Genomic DNA, 21,258 nt, shown 5'->3' with positions numbered 1-21,258 from the left:
TTTGTTTATTTGTTTATTCATTCTTGGAAGCCTACTTCCTGATTTCAGACAATGTCAGCGCTGGACACTGGGCTGATCATCTTGCTGCTTTCTTGGGGTATTGGGTATTGTGTGATTCTAGGATTTCAGGGACAGTTCAGGAGACCTGAAGGTTTTCATTGCTTCCAAAGTGGTCTGATCTTTGCAGGTTCCTGACCTGGGCTTGAGCCTAAGCAACACCCTTGTGAGCTTGCCCCTGTTGGAATTTCAGTAGTCTGCAGCTGTTCTCATCCACCTACCAGTCTGAGGGTTGAGAGTGACAGCACTGCAGTCTCCACTTTGCACCAGGATTTCTATCTAGAGGCCGCTAGGGGGCACTATAGTGCACAGAGTACAAGCCCCTGGAGCTAGAAAGACCTGAATGTAAATGTCCCTGTGTTGCCCTGGGCAAGTCATTTAATCTCTGCCTCAGTTTCCTCAACTGTAAAATGAGGATCATACTAACACTTACTTCTCAGGGCTATTGTGAGGGTCCAATGAGATAGTATTTGCAAATCTCTCAGCAGAGTGCCTAGCCCATAGCAAGTGCTTCAGAAATGCTTATTTCCCTCCTCCCTTCCTTGATTATTTTCTGCAAGCTTCAGCCTGGGCTGGAAGCTGTCAGTGAGTCCTTACTCTCTTCCTAGGATCAGAGCTCCTTCTAGAGACCCCCCTGGGCACAGGTCCCCCTTCCTGCCCTCCCTGTACTCATGACCTAGAACTTAGTAGTGAGCACCAGAGCTGCCGGTCAGCACCTCTTCCTGTACCCAGCCCAAGTCTGTGTGTGTGTGCTTCTCTCCTCTGGGCTGGATTTGGGACCTCTTCTTCCTGCCCTTAAGCACAGCCTCTCCCTGCTCTGCAGCGTTCCGCATGGCCATTGATGGCTGGACTCGGTCCTCAGTGTCCCTAAACCTCTTTGTCTCCCTCTGCTGAACTGGGCTGGGAAAGTGACTCTCTGGGCTTTTTTCTTCGGTTTCTGGATCCCTGCTTGGTCGGCTGCCTTTCTGGATCCACGTAAAGGAGTTGTGGAGCAGAGCCCAGCTGTCCTTGCTCCTCTGCCATCGTGGCTCTGTCCCTTGGTGTACCCTCTTCACTCCTCCTCACTTCTATGGTCTGTGCTCAGCTCTCTTAGGTTCCTCCCAATGGCCAGCTGCCTGAGACCCAGGGCAAAGGGATGGTGCAGATTCACAATTGCTTGGTCCCCAATCCTGAGATCTCTCATTTCTGCCAATGAAGTTTAAATAGGCTGACAAGTAATCAGGTCCAGTTCTCTCGATGTGGTGTCAGTGGCATGCTTACAGCCACCGTGGGGAGCTGCGACCCAAACCCAAAGCAGAGACTCACCTCCATCAAGGCGCTGTGATTGATTGGCAATGTCTGCTTTCATCACGTTGATCGCATCTTTCCTGTTAACTCTATTTCGTATGTGAACTTCTATCTTGGTGTTTTGTTCAGCATCAGTCAAAAGCGTTTTCTCACTGAATTGAACCTTTTAGGGAAAAAAAAAAAAATCAGGCAGCTGTAAAGCTGAGGGGAAGCAGGCAATGCATAGCAAATGGTAAAGTTTTGCTCCAAGAACATTCTTTTGCAAATGTAAAATGCTTCCCTAACTCCTGTGGCTTAGTCTCCCTCTGCTGGTGAAAAAGGTGAAATCCTCTTTTCTTTGCTAGCTGTTTCCCCGTCATTGTCAGTTTAAAGAACACCCGGCCCTGTCCCCTTCTCCCACTTCTGAAGTCTTTGAAACACTGCTTTATCATTGACCAATACACTTTTGTCCTGGAGCTTTTCCTCTTGCTCTCTTTCTATCTTACGTGGGTCAGAGCAGCCTGGTTTTCTTTATTTCTTGGTATTCTTTCCCCCCTTTTGCCCTTGACATCCTGGGTCAGGAGGAGGAGTTGGTACACTTCTGGAGCCCCACTGCCCCTGCCCTTCCCTGGACACCACTCTCCTTTGACATTTACTCTGTCTGTCTCTAGCACCCTTTCCAGATCCTTGCTGTTCCAGGTCATTTCCCTCCTTTTTTTTTTTCAGAAGTTGGATACAACCTTCCTTTCCATTACAGCCCAATATTCACATGACTCCCAGTCAGACACCCTGCTTTTCCACTTCATCAGTTCTTATGACTTCCCTCTCTATTCTATTTTAGCTACTCCCGAGTTAATTCTACCCTCATGATCTGGATTCTGGAATTCTCCTTTCTGATTACAGTCTCTTATTTTCCCATCTCTCCCTCTGTCTTTGCCTCAGGCTGTCTAAACTCTCTCTTAGTCCCCATTTTTGATTCCCCCTGTTTTGGTCTTCTCATCTGTCCCTCTTCCTTTCACAGTCTTGCCTGTATGGTGAGCCAGTTCTGTGGGCCACAGACACCCTGGCTTCCAGAGCCTCTCACTGACCTTCCTGTGAGTGCCCTCCCTCTTGCCCATCCCATCTGCCCTGAGCTCTGCTCCCAGAAAAGTTGGGAAACTATCCCAACAGGACTTATTACAAATGTGTGTTATCTCCCCTAGATGGGCCCTCATTGCCACACAGAAATCATTTCCTTCATCTCTCACTGACTCTTCTGTAGGCTGTGTTACAGACCCTTTAAACTTCTTTCAAACCCCCAGTGATATGGCTCTTCCCTTCTCTTTGAGCAGATGACTTTACTTCCTCTTTTACTGAGAAAATCAAATGCCCATATTGTTAGCTCCCTCATCTCCCCTACATCCTATCCTTGATATCTTCCCCCATCCTTGGCTTCTGTCCCAGAGAATGAGGGGTCCCTTTTTTTTGCCCAGGCCAAGGGTCTTGTCAGGTAGGGAAGCCACTGAGGAGCTGGAGAGCATAAGAGGAGGATTCTCAGGATGGCAAAGGACCTCACTAGTTAAAGGGCTTAGGGTCATTTAGTCTGCAGAGAAGACATGACTCTCTTTAGGTGGGCTCTGTAGTGAGCTTCCCTGTGGACATGGATTAGGCTTCTGCTTGGCCTCTGAGGACAGGATTGGAACAATAGGTGGAAGATGCAGAGAGGAAAGGTGAGACTTGATTGAAGGACCATCCTTCTAACAGAAGGATCCAAGAGGAGTGTGGGCTGCCTCAGGAGGTAATGAGTTCCCTTCTAAATGAGAACTTTCAAACAAAAGCAGGCTGACCACTGGATGTGTATGCGTGGTGGGGATTCTTTTTTCAGGTCTTGGTTGGGCTGTTGACCGCTATTGGTGGACTGTAAGTCCTCCCAACTCTGAAATTCTGTGATTTTCGGACTCTAGAATTATGATACTGTGATCCTCTTCTGCATCAAGAAACTAGTGTTTCAGTTGTGAATATATATAGGCTGATTTCCAGTGGTTCTAGACCTTGGCAAAGTGCACACCTTTATGTGCATCTGATAAAAACAGCAAAGAGATGGGTTTGTTGTATGTCTTTGTTCACCGTTACAAATGTTTTCTTAGTGGAGTCACACGGAGTACGTTGCAGAACCATTGGTCTCAGTGGAACACAGTTTGAGAAACTCTGCTGTAGTACTGCATTTCATGATGGTCCTGTGACCTCGTTGGGTTCTCCCTCCAGCTGTGCAGAATGCAGCACCCCCATCTTCTCATCACACATATCTGTTGTCTGTTTTCCTGTAAATCTTCCATGGGCGGTGCATCCAGCATTCTGGAGGCCTTCCTCTAGTCCTCTTGTCTTTCCTTGGATTCTTATTGAATGCCTGGGCTCTCCTTCCCCTCTCCTTTGCTTCTGGCACATTATCAGCCACCTTCTTTCCAAGTCACGCCTCTCTGGACCCATCTCTTAGGCCCCTTTTCTAATGCAGTTATTAGTCACTTGTAGGTTGTGGCCTGCTCCACTCTACCATGCACCTCCACTTTGCCGTGGAATGCCAACCTTAACACCGGCAGAATATTGTTTTTAAGAAGGTGTACTTTGTTCTGGGGAGAGTTTGGAGTCATTAAAACACTATTCAATTTCCCGATCATCAATCAGTGTATTCTCCTCCTCCTCTTCCTCTCCATTTTGATAGGCAGGGAATAAAATAGGGAAATGAAGGCTCACCAAAGATGTCTGATACTGTTAGGGAGGATGTCCACATGCAGTATCCACTTGGAAGAGGGTTTCCACATAGGTGAGGAGGTCACCGTGAGATGGTCTTGTTTGCATGCAATATTGTTCTCATCCCCTCAAATCTTGGAAAATTGCAGAGCATCCTAAATGGGGCCTGGAATCACTCAAAAGTGTTTGGCCTAATTACACACATAGGGATCAGGAAGTAAAGGAAGATTGCCTCCTCTCCAGTCTATGATAAGCAGCTAAATGGTCAAGCCATAAATCTGCTCCCTCAGTATATGTGTCTTATAAGGATAGACAATGCATGAAGACAATGTTCTAGACACAGACTGAATAGGATTAGTGGTTATGGATATTATAAATAAATAAAATCTAGTGCAAATGACTACAAATATTTGAATCTTGTCTAATTATACAAGAAAATAAGTCAAAGAAAGTACAAGAAAGAGTAAAAAATACTTGGTAGGTAGAGAGAGCTATATGTTTGTAAGGCAGATGATTAATGGAGAGATCATTACATTGTTAAGGGGAATATAAATAATTCATCTGGGAGTTTTCTTCCCAGCCCAAGAACTGTATTGCTTTAGGCCCTTGGGTAAAGTGTTTTATTACTTTTTGCCTTCTTTTAAAAGGAATGATATAATTTTAATCAATTGATATTATATAAATAAATACTGTTTAAATTTTTCCTGTTAGAAGTATTGACATGTGTATCATTTAAACTTTGTTTTTATTTATTTTAATTTTTTGATATCTGAAATTTTACTTTTCCTATAGATAGTACTCTTCCTGAAGCATCTTCTGAATTTGTTAATTTACTTGATGGATTACTTCAAAAAGATCCTCAAAAAAGGTAGAGTATTTTGTTATCAGCTCATAATGGGTTTTTTGGGGGGTATATTTCACACTCTCCCACCCCTGCCTCGGGCTCTCCTTTGTTTATAATAGTAAGGTACTTAAAGCAGAATTTTTCTTCTGTGACTATTTCATATTTTTTTTATAGAGATCTTTTCTTAGCTCTGTGAAAAGAGTGAATTTTCTCACTTTTTAGGGCTATTTTTGGCCATAGAAATTTAAAGTAAGTTACTTTGTCTTTATATTTCATGTCAGACCTCAGTGGAATGAATAAGTTATAACTCCTTAACCCAGGTAGTGTATTTCCCTTTCATTCCCAAGGTCAGGCCAGATAAAAACCTTCAAAAGGATTGCTATCTTTGTAGGGAAAACACATCTATATCAAAACCTAAATATGTATTGCAATAAAATGTTAACTGAAAAGTATTTCATTTCTCTTCAGTCAATATTATTGTTTCCTATGGGGGTAGACCTGAAGGGGAGTAAGTTGGGTGATTAAAAAAAAAAGATATGGTTCCTGCCCTCGTGTGTGTATGTTGTATGTGTGATACAACACATGTATAACTATAGTGCCCATAAGTACAAAAGAGAATTACAGGTAAGGCAATGGATGTAAGTGTGTTGTAATGTTGGTGCTCAGGGATAAAGATAGTGCCTGAATTACACATTCTTCATCTTGTAGTGAGAGCTATATGCCATAAGTAATGGCAGGAAGACCATTGGTCTGTGAGTCAGGAGTTCCGGGCACTAGGCCTCATTCTGCCCCTGCCTTGCTGTGTGACCTAGGACAAAGCACTGAACATCTTGGAACTCTTATCTCATGTGGAAAACAAATGGTTTGAACCACTAAATTATTAATTATATCTTAATTATTTTAAGGTTCTTTCTAGCTCCAAAATTATGATGATAGGAATCTTTGTAGGTGGGGGATCGCATATGAACCATAGTATAAATGAGTCCAGTATGGAGCTCCATGATGGCTTTGGGAACTCTATAAGAAAGGCTGTAGAAAGGAGAGTTTGGCTGTTGCTGAGGTTCTGGCATTGACCCTCCCATGCCTCTGAGGAAGTGCTTTTAAAATGACTGGTTCTCATCCTAGAGGAAAAATTTAAGTGGATATCAGAGTTATACAATCCAGCTGGTTTTTTTTTGCAATACATAAATAGACAGACTTGCTTACCGAATAATTAGAATGTAAGTTTTCTTGTCAAAGCATAACTTATCCCATTTTTTTACGTATGGAGGCAGCTGCAGTAGTAGGTAGAGTTATGGTTTGAGAATTATAATCCCATTTACTTTTGTCAGAGGGATTATATTAATGAAGCCTAAGGCTATTGTGGACTTATTGCATTAATCCAGCATTCTTTAAAGAACATTAAGAAGCATAAAATTAATAGGCTTTTTTCTTAATAAAAGATAGAAGAGGTTTAATCTCATCATCAGTTTTCTCCAGAAGGCAAGCTGCTTTTCTAACAGCTAAAAGTTTTCCCTCTACATTAATTCTTAACATTTTTGTGTCTTGGGCCCCTTTGCAGGCTGGTGAAGCCTATGGACTCCTTCCCTGAATAATGTTTTTAAATGCTTAGAATGAAATACAGACCGATTACTAAGGATACTAATTACAATGAAAACAGTTAGCAAAATGACAATAAAGAAAAGTTTACTGACTCCAGGGTAAGAACTGCCAGTGTCTAACAGCATAGCAGCATTTGCTTTGAAGCCCGGCAGATCCCCACTGAGAGGAGGAAGATGTGCTCCATCATTGTAATTATTCAGAGTTTATTTGCCTTTCTGCATTTTCATCTGTATTATTGTACTCACTATATGTATTCTCGTGGTTCTACTCATTTCTCTCTGCATCAGTTTGTACAAGCTTTCCCAGGCTTCTCTGAATCTTCATATTTGCTGTTTCATCCAACACCATGATATTTTAGTCATTCCCCAACTTGGTTTCTAGTTTTGTGCCACTATGAAATGTGATGACACTGCAAATATTCTGTCATATGTGAATACAAATGTTTTTGGAGCCACATTTTATGAATAACGTGTATAATCAAACTGGATTCAGCAATAGAGGGGTGACTCTGAGGAAATGAGGCTACTTCTCTGCTATGTCTTATAAGATGATACTTAAAGTGATTCCCAAAACAGGATCCCCAGATGTTTTGATCAGTTCCTTCCTGTGGAGTAAATGTATGGCCTCTCATGTGACTCCCTTGAAGGGTGATCCATATTTGAACAAACACTTTCTAATATTTCAATCCTGGATACATAATTGCTAATTTAAAAATCATTCACATCAATTTATTAATTATTCGTTGTAGACTGGAGTTGAGATTTTAAACTGAACTTGGAATAGGTCACTAGCAGACCATCAGCCTGATCTCATTTGATCTCTGTAAACTGTCCCTTTCTGTACCAGCCGAGACTTCTGGATATTTTCTCCAGGTGTTTAGCCATCATTCATGGGTGTTTATTTAGCAAGTGTTGCATCTCAAATAGAGATTAGATTGGAAGTTTTTTTTAATCTTAGATTTATATTTAAGGGGAAATAATTTATAAATTCCTCCACTGCAATTCTCTGATACATGTGGTGAGGGCTAGTTCTTGGAGTATCCACCAAGCTAGAAGGGCCTTCAGTCTTGCTCCAGTGATGGCCTCTGTGTCTTTGCTTTGGAGGTTCATGCCTATAAGGTTGGCCATCAGGGGTTAAATTTTTATTTATGGTCCCAGCAACTTGTGAATCCACCCAGTAAGAGAGGGTAGCAGTCAACATGAGTACCCACACTGGTAAAATCACAGGTCTTTTGAAGAAGAAGTTACAACTGATGATATAATCTGTAACTTGTGTTAAGTAGCTAGGAGATGTTCTGGGAATGATCAATTTCATTTGATACCAATTTGAGTCTTTGTTCTCTTGGTTTCCAGACTGACTTGGGCAGGTGTATTACAGCATTCGTTTTGGAAGGAAGCATTCGATACAAAAGACCATGAATCTCCAAACACCCAAGATGCCAGCTTCAGGTAAGTTCATTGCTTAGGAGGCTTTATAAATTTAATTCTTTGCATGAAGTATAGTTGTGAATACAGGAATCACCATTGTGCTTTATGTTATGACATTTTCACCTAACTCAATAACGTGAATATAAATTTATATTCCTTTGCTAATAGAGAAGTCTAAGCTATTTATATTTGTACATATATACATATCTACAGTGCATGTGAATATGTATACATGTAGATATCTGTACATATACATGTGTACATGTATGTTTATGTAGAGATTTATGTGTGCACTGTGTATGTACATGTATATGCATGCATATACAAATACATGTATGTTTTTAGGTACAGACACAGCTAAATCCTTATTATGTGTATATGTGTATGTATGTATACATGTGTAACGTATATGATGTATATATTTGTATGTCTGTGTGTAGATGGAGATGTAGACGTTGGTGTAAATATATGTCTACGTCTACATCTCTATCTACACATATACACATACACACTTGTAGCAGGTTTAACCATGACATTTTTTATGGTTTGTTTTCTCATACATTAAAATAGTCTGCCCTCAATAAGGAGTTCCTGAGTATTTCCTTTGTGTCTATCACTGTGCTGACCATTGTAGGGGACACAAAAGAAACACAAGATCTGGTCACTTGCTGTCTATTGGGGACACTCTTTGATGCAGCAAAAAGAACCCTGAACTAGAGCTCAGGAGACCTGTCTGTAGTCATTTTGATTTTCAGTGTTGGGCAAATCCCAGCTTCTGCTTGTCCCTGTTTCCTCACTTATAAAACAAAGGAAATGATCCTCATCTTATTTATCTCCCTTTAGAGGGTAGCGAGCAGGATCAAAGGAGATAACGTGTGTGACAACATTTCAGACGTTCGGAAGTGTTTTATATAAATAGAAAATACTATTGCTGAGTTCACAGCTTGCACAGTGGTTCCTCATTCTGTAAGAGAGGAGTCTGGTAGTAAATTTGTAAAACAGAAATCACCTGCTAATGTGATGCTTAAGAGTCTGCAAAGAGTCTGAAAAGAGATTTGGAAATGGCCCATCTGATAACCTCTCCAGGGTTTCCATGTTCAGTTTGCTGTTTATTGGTGTTGTGTATGTCATACTATGAGGCCTGATTACTTAGCTGTCATACCTGAAGTTAGGATGAGCTGTGCCTTATGTACACTTTATTTCCTATTGTGTCTCTGATGGGATTGTCATTTGTTCAAGTTCCAAAACAATGAGGACTAATGCCTGGAGGGAAAAAAGGTCATGTTGCAGCATTGATCTTTTTCCCTTCTCCCATCCCACTCTTCAATCCCTTCTTTCCTTCATGGAACTGAAGCTGGAAAAATCCTTAGAAGCTGACCTCCTTCAGCCACCTGAGGCTCAGCGAGGCTTGTTTGTGGGGCACCTGGCTAGTTAAGTGGCATAAAGCAGGATATAAACCCTCTGACTGCACTACACTGTTACCTCCTGCCTCTAGAAACATTCAGATTTCTTTCCTGATCAGGCATTTCATAATGCATAAAGTAAAGATTAAGATATTTCCTTCAGGGTAAATTATGAAAAGTGATGTTTGATGGAGTTGATAGGATTCTCCACGGGATTAGGGGGTGCACTCTTCATCTATAGTCCACTGAACAAGACCCAAGTTGCACACCCAGCAGATACCTTGCAGTCCTCCTTAGGGCAAGTGAAGAAATGCTTTACAGGATTCTAGAGATGGTATTCACTTAGTGTATGTTCTTCATTCTTCTTCATGCTGAGTTGGCTTTGAATGCAATCGTGACTAAGGCATGGCCAGAAGCCAGCTTTTCTGCCATTGCCATTGAGAGAGAACAATCACCCTGAGAAATTAACTTGAAAATGAGAGTTTGAGGAATTTGAAACAGATTGCGTTCTGTGCCCGTGTTGTTTGTGCTTGGCTATGTGCCCACTCTGAGTCATTTTGAGTGACATCTACATGCCAGAAAATAATGTTTAAAGATAATCCACGTCTCATTAAAAACACAGAGAGAAAATGCTCTATTTGCACCTGGCTCTGCTCACGCATATTTGGTACATTTTTCCAAAGCTGGGCTTCTCTAAGGAGGTTGGACGTTGATGGTGGCTGTACCAAAAGAGGGAGAAAAAAGCATCAGAAATAGAGATGATTTTTCAGAGAGGGTTTTAAAATCCCTGAGCTGTTAACTCTTAAAAGAGTAGAACGGTGGAAGGTGAGCTGGACTTGGAGACAAAGACCAGGGTCTGATCGTTGGCTTTAGTGCCTAGTCATGCATTGACTTTGAGCGACTTCCTCCACTTCTGTGAGCTTCAGTTTCTTCTTCTGTACAATGATAATACTTCTACCTCATCCCACCTGAGCTTTCTTTCCTTCAGGAATGCTTTGGTTTCTCTTAGACCGTGGGGAGCCGAGCATGTGCCAGTGGGAGAGCTTCTTCCTCCACATGGCAGAGGGAGAGGTTCTTGGGCCATAGACTTGAGAGAGGAGATACTTTCATAAACAGGGGACCCCAGGGTCTGCAGAGGGAAGACTGGAGGCTGTGGCAGGGAGTCAGGGTGAGGGAAACAGTGAGAGCTGGCACAGAATGAGACGCAGGGGCTTCAATTGAACTGGGAATCTAGCACTGATGGGACAACAGGAGGACAGCCCAAGTGTTGCATTGGTGTTGACGAAATGTTAAAAGAACCAGAATAAAAAGCTTCTAGTGCCTGTCTTTTTAACACTAATATTCTTCCGTTGATTTGGTTTGGCTCTGAGTCATGGAATGCCAACTTCTAAATAATTAAAGCTGAAGACTACCTGAGGGGTAATGAAGAGGCATATGGTAGGTTTGAGCAGGCATCTATACCAACTTGGCTGGTTATCAGCCAGAAACTGCACCAAAGAAAGGTCATGGAAGATGTAATGATGAGTAGAGCATCCATCTGAATGTAAGCCCTGAAGGAATTTGCAGTCTAATAAGGCGTAGAAAGCAAACAAAAATATTTAATAAAGAAGAATGATGATCTTTTTAGTTCTATGGTTATCTAGAGGAGAGAGATCTGGCTAGTGGGGGAGGGAGGGTAAGAATCAGAATACTTATGAAGTAGGTGTCATTTGATTCCGACATTTCAAAGGGTGGATAATATTTTTAGAAGTGGAGATGGAGTGGGAGGACATTTCAAATAGAACAATAATAATGATAATAAGTGTTTTAAGATTTGTAAAGAAAACTTTATATCAGTTATCTCATTTGATCTTCCTGTAGTATATGCAGTCCCCAGCATACTCTTAGTAAGCTGGGGAGGTAAGTACTAGAGGTATGGTCACCCCTATTTTCAAATGAGGAAACTGGTTGAGAGACGCTAATGTCAAATAGTCCTTGGTCATAGAAGTAGTGAGTGAGTAAGGTGAGATCTGAAGCTAGGTCTCTCCTGACGCCAAATCCAGTGATATTTACATTTACACTCCACCATTGTGAAAAAAGATGTAGGATCACAGGGTGTGTTTGAGGAACAGTGACCAGATTTGGCTAGAATGTGGTAGATTGGGAACATGAAGGATCTTGAAGATAGGCTTGTACTTAATTTGGTAGGTAATGCGAGCCATTGAAGGTTTTGGGATAATAGAGGGACACCATCTATGTCAGGGCTGTCCAACCTTAGGTTTTTATTGAAACAATAGACAATATATTTTGATTTGCCATTTTAGTGAGAGCTCTGCGGTAGCTGGGTTTTGTTTATGGAAGCAATTATGTAAATTTCTATGCTTGTAGGTGGGCCACAGGTGGCCCTTGGGCCGCATTTTGGACAGCCCTGATTTACATTATACTTTATGAAAATTAGTCTGGCAATGTCCTATGGAATGTATTGGAAGACAGGGAACACAGAGGCAGATAGAGTGGTTAAGGGGGATACTACAGTGGATTTGGCAAGATGTAGAGAAGGCCTGATATGGAGACCATGGGAATGGAAAGGAAGGGCTGGATAGTCTTCTAGAAATGAGATTCTCCTTTAAAACCTTTTACCAAAAAAAAAAAATCACGTTACATAATCCAAAGCCAAGTGTGGATTTTTTGGAGGGGGAGGAGTGGTAGTGGTAGATATTTTACACTTTTGCGGTTGGTTAGCCATACCATCTCTTCCCTTTGTCAGCATGCCCAGTTAGTGAATTGGCTGCTTTTGGTTTGACTTATTCCTACTTTCGAAAGCTCATTCATCATTTCCCAGTGTAACCCTCTGCTCTACTAGTACATCCCCTTAACACCATCTACATGCGGCTTCAGGGTCCATGTCTCCTTGCCTTTACTTCTGTTTGAAACCCTCTTCCATCTCCTTTGTTGCTAGAGTCATCACTTGATTTAAAGAGGTTTAAAAACTTTGCTCTCTGAAGCCTTTCCTAAGAACACCCTGCCCTAAATGCTCCCATTTTTTTCATTCCTTTAGTCCTGATGAGGGACATTTACATTGTTATACATCATCATGCATTTGCTTGTGTTTTCTGAATTTTTCGGTACCCTTGTCTCCTGAATTATATTCTAAACTCTTTTATGTTAATAATAATTTCTTTGTTAACTTGTAAATCCAATCACAGCAGCACACCTGAGGACTGCTGCTGTGATTAATTTTAAGGGTCTAAATCACATAATGTAATGAACTCTCTATTCAGAACTTAAACATTGTTCAGTAAACTAAATCATAATATTCATAGCAACATTGTTAAGCAAAACATATTATTCAATATGTATATATATATATCTCATAACACTCATCATCTCATATGACACATGGCATATATCGTTGTATCCAGAAGCATTCCCCAAAATACTTGTTTACACAAGCAGGAGGTCCCAGGCCAGGGTCTTCCCTAGCGTAATATATCATCCTTAAGGGGTAGCAGATGATATAAACACTATCCACTTCTAGGTCACAGAAGCAACTTACAATCTCCTCAATCAATAGAGAGTGTCCAAGTAAAGTCCTCTTTTATCTTGACTCAAGGTGACTTCCAAACCTCATGGTTTCTCCTCCCAGGGTTGACCACTCCCAGCTCTTGCCTGGTTTACATGCAGGCAGCTCTCTACTCCTGTTCCTTGTCTCAGCTCATGGGTACTGCTCCACTCCAAGTTCCTCCTGCTTCGGCTTGACAGCAGGCTCTGGGGGCTCCTGTCTACAGCTTTTGTTTCTAGGAAAACAAAGCTTAACAGGGCTACAGCAATAGTTATACACATTACCAGCACCATCATCTCAATTCACAGGGCTTCTGTCTGAGAGATTAACACAGACCAACAGGCAGAGTGCTGGCATCACAAACATTTTCTGTTAGGTCTCCCTACAAGCAAGCTCCCCTAGACTGCTCACGCTTGCTTCTCTCTCTCAGCTCTGCTTCTCTCTCTCTAACCACACTCTCCTTCCAAGCAGTATATGCTGTTTTCAATCAAAGACTCAATTCAATCAAAGACAAGACTCAATCAAAGACACTTGATTACCTTAGTGCTGAAAAGCTTGGAGGTCAGCACTTAATTAAGTTAACCTTACATTAAACACTTGATGTGTTATAGAAACTTAACTCAAAAGAAAAAACAGCAAAAAATCCCACTTTTCTTGCCTTTTCATGACTCTGTGTATCAATAACACTTAGGACAAATGCTCTATGTGGCTGTTCAGAAACTGAGTATTCAATGGATGAATGAGTGAATTTAGTGCTCTGTTAGGGCTCATGACTGAAGTGGAACATGGGGTTTGATAGCACCAGTTTTACCATAAGTGTTTGTTATTAAGTTATAGTGAAATCATTTTATTTCAATATTTGTTAAGTCTACATTATACTAATTAAACTGATTAGAATTTAAGAATCATGTCCAGTATTTTTAGATAGGTTCACAACTAGATTATGGCTTTAAACTGGCATTTCCTTTGGGATTGCAAATTTACAGCACATATTGATCAACAATTTAACTTTTTAGCCACAGCAGGAGGTCTTATGAGTGCATTAACATAATAGTTTTGGAATTCACAGTACAAAGTACAACTTTATTTTTGTCTGTGGGTTTCATGAAGGGTGTGATGATAGCTACCATTATTTTTTGCTTTCTTATGAAACTGTGATTAAAATGTCTTTTTTTTTAATCTGCCTTAAACTATCTTGCCACTATCATATTGTCTATCTTGGCTTTTCTAAATTAGATAGTTGTATAGTAGAGGCTGCCATAATGTTGCCCATGGCCTTTAGGCATTGTCTTACCTTGTGATGTACTGTCCATGTTAGTAGAGAAGGAAAAAAGGGAAGAGCAGGTTAAGAAGACTCCTTTTAGCTTATGTTTAGTTTGGCATAAAGATAATTTAGGATTAGGTATTTGCAAGGATTAATTGTAGTATGATTGAGATTTTTTAAAATATTCAACATTTGTGGAAGGATTTTTTTGATGTAATTGGAGATTGAAATCTCTTATGTTTAAGAATGTTCTGACATGAGTTGTCAATGAGATTTATTTTTACTTTTCTATGTTAAAAGTATTCCATATTTAATTGGTTTCATATTTTTCAATGTAGTTAGAACATTTATTGTGGTTAGAACATTGTACTAAATACTAGGAGCCATTTTAGTCTTGCTTTTATCCCGTTGTGAATTTAAGTAATTTTTGTATTCCTTATTATTGACTTGATTTTTTTTAATTGAATGCAAAGAAGAATTGTTGCTGTTTACTAGCTGTGTGAACTTTGGGCAAATCATTTAACTTCTCTGGGCCTCAGTTTCCTAATTTATAAAAATGAGAGGTTTAGACTAGATCGCTACAGAGGCCCTTTCTTGCTCTAGAACTATGGTCCATGATCCTTTGACCTTTGAGTGCCTTGTGAGAAAGAGTCTCCTAATGATCATAATATGTATAATTTCTTAAAGAGATATTTAGAGATTTCCGTTGGTGCCACATTATTGATGTTGTACAGAGAGAGAGTGAGAGAGAGAGTGAGAATGTGTGTTTATGTATATACGTGTGTGTGTATATTGTATGTATCACACAATATACTCACGCGCACACACACACACACACACATACATATATCTCAACATCTTTCCATATGAGCCCCATGTCTATATGTGCATACATGACTATGGAAGAAAGAATGAGGCTGATGACTTTGCACAACTCTGCCTCACTTAAATCCAATTCATGTGCAAGTCAAAATATCACTCTCTTGATATCATCGGTCCTCTTCAAAAACAAAGGATGAGCAACTAACCAACACCTACGTACACAAATCCACACACACATATACATATATAGTAACTTTCTTCAGCTAAAATACTTTCTCTAAGTCGTTTATAATCTTTAACAAGGTTTTTCTCCTCTAACTTCATCATTTTGCTAAGATATTGAGTATAATCATATAGAATCATAGAATGTTAGATCTTAGCGATTCCTTGGCTTGCTCAAGACCAGAACTTTTATTGTACAGATGAAGAAACTCTGGCTCAGAGAAGGGAGGGATTGCTTATGGTGATATAGTTCGTTATGTCCTTCCCCAAACTGGTTGTCTATACAGACAGTTCTAAAAATAGTTTTATTATGGATTATAAACTGGTTTTTTTTATTGACGAGCAGAAAAATCACGGAGTGTTCCGAACCTGAAAAATGTGAAGAGCTATTGAAAAGCAAAGAGAACATACAGACTACGGGACTGAATATCAGCCAACAATTTAGCAAGTCTTTTAAACTAGGTAAGATTTTTTATGTGAGTAAACGCCTCTAAGATTGCTGTTGCTAATTGGGCCTCATTTCCAAGGTAGGATGGCCTTGAAATCGTAGCGATGATTTTGTTGTTGTGGTTCCTTTATGGGTGTTAATGATAGGTTGCTTTCTTCTTGCAGAAAGTCCAGCTGAGTTGCGGCCCAAGAGTGCTCTTGGAAGTGGTCAGTTGAATGAATCTATATTTCTTCTCAGGTTTGTAAAATGAAAAAGCAGAAAACAATTTAGTAGAAAATAAAATATGCTTATTTATGACACGTGGTGACTAAGTACTTCATATGGTTCTTATCACAAAAAACTGTTTGGAGGCTTATACATGAACTTTAATTCCGGTGCCTTTAATTTTATATTCAAAATTATAAATGAACACTAATTGAAACATATGCTTTTTTTTTGTCATGTGAAATCATTCTCTCTATTTGTAAGACACTGATTTAAGGCTGCAGAAGTTGCTTTTCTGTGGACTTGGGCCATGTATGGAAGACTAAGCTGTGATTTTTTTCATATGTTGGCTTATATTTCTTTATATGGCCAAGGACTATTGTGAGGTTTAATTTTGTCTTTATCCTTTAATTCACAACATATACCTACTGTGGGCAAGGACTTGTGCTAGGTGCTAGCAATACAAAGGTGAAAAACAGCACAGTTCTTGCCTTTAAGAGGTTTGTAGTCTAGTAAGAGAATGATGCCGTCTACCCAAGTACTGGTGCACACATCTCCATAATGTGAGCTAGGAAATCCACAAGTGCATAAGAGAGAACCCACAAATGTCCTGACATATCACTTCTATCTGGTGTCTCTAACAGAGGCCTTCATAGATGAATTCCAGAATTTTTCATGGCATACTTATCTATTTTGTACTGGTCTCTGAAAGAGAATAGTGATGTGAGTAGTTAGAGATTGATGAGGGAGAATTCACTGTAGGCTGAGCTTTGCACAAAGTTTGCAAAGGCCCCAAAGCTAATTGGAAACAGATAGTTTTGCTTGAGCACAGTGTAGGTGAAGGTGAAGAAATAATGGTGGCCTGGTGGGATAGGACCAGGTCAAAGAGGATGCTGAATGTGAGGCTTGGGTTTCTGCATGTGGTTTGATAACCACTAGGGAGCCATGGAGGGCTTTTAGGAGAGAGAACATGAACGAACTCATGAAGTACGAAGGTTAGTCTAGAGATGAGTTTTGGTGGGGAGGAGAGAAGAATCCTTCAAGCATTGAAGGGCTGACGTTGGAAAGGAACAGTCAGCTTGTTCTGCTTGTCCTGAGAGGACAGAACTAGGAACACTGGGAAGAAGTAGCAAAGAGGAGCATTTGGGCTTAACGATCTCAACAAAAGTGGGGTAGTCTAGAGGAATGGCATGGTTTGGGGTGAGGTGGCTGCAGCTCCTCCCCAGAGCTCTCCAAGCCAAGGCTGGGTGACCGCTTCTTGGGTGAGATGTAGGGAGATTCTCAGAGGGCTGTGATTTTGTGATTACTCTGGTACATGTAAGGTGTTCCAAAGGTAATGTGACAGGCCTTGGCAGCAGATTGCATAAAGCCATACTAATGAAATTAAAGAGCCTTGATATATTGTTGATTCCCACTGTCTTTAGTTAGCTCTGTGTGTGTGTGTGTGTGTGTGTGTGTGTGTGTGTGTGTGTACTACACACATCATAGATGTAACCAGTTAGTAACACAGACCAGCAGATTAAAACAAATAAAGATATGCCATTCGGAAAGCTTATAATTTAGCTTTGTCCTAGGGTTGGAGTTTAATGATCTAGAGAATGATCTTTTATGAATTTTGGGTTCTGAACTGTTTTAAAATTTGAATACCAATGTTATGAAATCTGACTTAATTGGAATTGGGGTTTCCTTTTCAGTTCTCGTCCTACTCCTAGAACCAGCACTACAATGGGGGTCCATTCTGATGTCACACATAAACCAGCCCTGCAGACTGCTCCTTCAGCAGAGGTGAGCATAAATAAGGGAAAGAAACTTTTTTTTTTCTGCACAAGAGACACAAAACCTAGGCAGAGGAATAGGAGGTTAGAACTATTTGTATTGGTTTTCAATGATTAGAGTATTTCTTGGTACCGATTGTGAAATTAAGTAGAAATCCTTGTGCTTTTGGCAAACATACTGTTACTTTATCAGTGTTTAACTGCAAAAGCCTAATGTGTTCATTCAAATATCCATAGAAAAAGAATGGATTAGTGTGTTTTTTCAAGGTAGTAGGTTAATTGTATCTTTATTTCGTAATTTATAGTTATAATTGTTAATTAGTATCAAATATGGAAAGTTGTTATTTTTCGTATTAAAAATCTGGTAACTCATAAAATGGGTTTTAAAAAATAACTCAATGTAAAAATGGAGTTAGTAAAATCTACTTTACTTAAATCAACTCGGTGTCATTGAAATAAAAGTTATCACATCTAACCACACTAATATGATCTCTGAAACAAGATGTGGCATAACAATAGAAGATTATTTTTATATTCAGAAGTTGAACCCGTTCTACCAGATGGTAACAGGAGATTCTCAGCCTTCTTTTCTTCAGTGTATGTACATGCTGGAATCAGCGAGGAGGGGTACGTGATCAATTCTGTTGTGAAGACTGTATAACTTAAGCAATAACAACCCAGGTCTCAGAAGAGATCCTTTTTTTTTTTAAGTCAGGACATAACAAAAAACAAAACTTCAGGTCACTAGAGTCTGTTCAAACATTTAAGTGTGGTATGGGTCATAGAATATTAGCACATGAAGAAACCTTGGAAGTCACTTTAGTCTTCCCTCATTTGGAGAAGAGTGAGCCGAAGCCAGAGAGGGGAAGTGCCTTGGGATTTGCCACAGATAGTGCAGAGCTGGAGCCAGAAGCCAGCTCTTCCTTCTGGGGCTAGCACTGGAAGCTTTCTTTTGAGATCCTCGTAGTATCAGAAGCTTCCCTTCCTCATGGCGTTGGGATTAGCATTTTGGCTAATTTTTAAATTGTTAACCTCATTTGTGACTTAAAGCTAGCAGGGAAAGAGCTGACTGCGAAGAGTCTAGCTGGGTAAGTGAGCTATATTAGTGTTCCGATAGTGGAAAACCTAGCTTTCTGTATAGGCCTTGGAAGTGGATTTAGGGATGGGCCCACTTCCATCGAAGCTTTGGTCTTTATCTTCTCAACATGATGTGATACCAGAGATGGAAAGCATTGCTTCACAGTGTTTGCAGAAAGTGGAAAAACAATTTAGTTTGTTATAAATTTGCATTAATATAATATTGCTTGAAGTGATGTTCTTATTGACATCTTTTAAAAAGCTTTTAATTTGTCAAATTAGAGGGAACTCCTGAAGCAATGACATCACAGATTCACTTGACCATTTGACTGATTTGTCAAAGGAAAGATAGTTGAGTATTGGGTTCTTTTTTCCAGGTGAAAAATCCGTATTTATCTCAGCAGGACATAGAGTCCAGAATGAAGGAGCTCATCTATACTGATGCTGACCTCATTGTGACCCCAATAATTGATAATCCAAAGGTATGAAAAAATGTAAAAATCACTGTGGGAGTTCTGAAACTTGCAATGCACTTTTGGGCAGAATATGTTTTGACTTATGTATGAACAGCCTTCTGGTGGCATTTCTCTTGCGCTTTTCCTCCATTGCCTTGATTTTTGCTTCTAACCCCATCTCTTCCTAATTTCTTTCCTGTCCTCTCTCCTTCTAATGTCTTTTCTAATCATCTTTTCATATACTCTGCCTTTCTGATATTTTTTACCCTTCATCATTTTTCTAGAGAGTTTTCCTTCCTCTGTCTTTCACCTTTATCTTTTCCTTCTTTCCAGTGTGCATATCACAGTCTCTTTGCTCAGACTTGCCTTTTTCTGACTCAGATCTAGTCATTTCCTGTTTGTGTTTCACTCCATCATCCCTCAGTCAACTAACAGGGATTTGTTGAACACCTACTATGTGCCACACATGCTGTCTCTGTGCCTCTCCAGGTCTGGCTTCTGCGGGCTCTACTTTCTCTCTGTTGGCTTTTCCTGTTTACCTCCTGTCTTCTTTTTTTCCCTCTTCTTCATTTGAACATAATTTCTTGTCATTGCTTTTCTTTTTCCTGTCTCTCTACTCCTTATTTTTTCAAGATTTCTTTTTAGCTCCATTTCCAATTCAACTAACTCTTTCCTTTTTCTCTTGTTGCCCTCCACCTGGTGTAGTGGAAGGAGCAAAAGTATTAGAATCGGGAGTTGCGGGTTCAAATTCTGTGTCACACACACACACACACACACACACACACACACACACACACTTGTTCCCTTAATGCTTCTGAGAAGCTCCTATAAAAGGACTTTTGACTCATTGTTGGTATAATTAATTTGACAATTCATCATGTCTAGCCACATGAGATCACACAGTTATCTAGTTTTTTAAATTCTTATTTACCAACCATCCCTCTTTTGTGTTTTATATAACATTTTTAAAGAGAATAAAAAAGAAACATCGAGGACACCATGACTCCTTTGACACTTTGTCCTGTCATTAGACAGGGAGAGGCAGTTTTTCCGAAGCCATCTTCCACAGCAGAAAGCATGTGTATCATAGCACAGTTGACTGGAAGATGGAGAGAAGACAAGATCCCATTGTTCTTATTATTTGTTTGACTATTTAAAAAAAAAGCATTTGCTTTGGTGGAGCCAACACTGCCTTAACTGTCCTTTTCCTTCAAATTGTTCCCTATGCATATTTGCAAAATATACAAGATTCCTTGAAGCTGTAACACTAGAGACAACCTTGTTGGATGTGGCAGAAAATCATAATGTCTCTGGGCCCCAATTTCTGCATCTGAAAAATGAGGGAGTTGGATTTGGGGGCCTCTGAGGTCCTTTCTGCCTCTAAATAAATGATCCTGTGGTCTCTGAGCCCAGTTTCAACTGTAGACATAGATTTCAACCTCTTTGATGACATCAGCTGGGTCTTATCTGTGTCTTCCAAATTACCTAGAACGTTATATTGCACATAGTAGGTCTTTAATAAAAGGTTATTGAGTTGGTCAATTAATCAAGCAAGTATTTGTTTATCACACGCCATGTATGAGATCTAGTCTTGGGCACTGGATGTAGAGAGACAAAAGCAGAACAGTTCCTGCTCTTAAAGAGCTTATATTCTATCAAATTTATCAATTACTTAATGATTTCAATCAATGTATAAAGTATTTGTTTTTATTTGTAATGAATGTTTTTCATTATTACCTATTTGAAATCTCAAAGTGCCTATAAAATTTTGAATGAAACTTTTTTTTTAAACACAGATAATGAAACAGCCACCTATTAGATTTGATATGAAAATGCTCCATTTACCAGCACATACAGGTATGTCTGTGGAATAGCTACCAAACAGCAACGATCCTTTTAGACACATTTTAGCATGGCAGCATTTTCTCTCTGGACAGTGATCCTTCTACTTTTGCTAATTATGATCATACGCATCCAAGCCCTGATGGCTTGATTATCATTATGGGTTACTAGGGGAAAACAACACATACGTACAAAATTAAATTTCCTTTTGGAGCCAGCCTAATCATCATACGAACTAAGTAACTTGGACCATTTCCCATCCCATAAAAGAGGGTAAACCCT

General features: G+C 39.9%; 1 protein-coding gene across 1 annotated transcript in view; it reads left to right on the top strand.

Annotated features, from left to right (window-relative positions):
- The window catches only part of ULK4 (unc-51 like kinase 4), a 675,609-nt gene that overhangs the window by 29,404 nt on the left and 624,947 nt on the right, over positions 1-21,258 (top strand). Inside the window, exons 8-14 of the mRNA XM_036759487.1 lie at positions 4,843-4,918; positions 7,849-7,944; positions 15,522-15,637; positions 15,788-15,860; positions 17,522-17,612; positions 19,057-19,161; positions 20,931-20,991. Of these exons, the coding sequence (XP_036615382.1) occupies positions 4,843-4,918; positions 7,849-7,944; positions 15,522-15,637; positions 15,788-15,860; positions 17,522-17,612; positions 19,057-19,161; positions 20,931-20,991 (618 nt within the window). The remainder of the gene's footprint in view (positions 1-4,842; positions 4,919-7,848; positions 7,945-15,521; positions 15,638-15,787; positions 15,861-17,521; positions 17,613-19,056; positions 19,162-20,930; positions 20,992-21,258) is intronic.

Source organism: Trichosurus vulpecula, chromosome 5 (genome assembly GCF_011100635.1).
Source record: "Trichosurus vulpecula isolate mTriVul1 chromosome 5, mTriVul1.pri, whole genome shotgun sequence".
Classification (NCBI taxonomy): Eukaryota; Metazoa; Chordata; class Mammalia; order Diprotodontia; family Phalangeridae; genus Trichosurus; species Trichosurus vulpecula.
The sequence above is the reverse complement of the archived record's forward strand: the minus strand, read 5'-3'. Positions and strand labels throughout refer to the sequence as shown.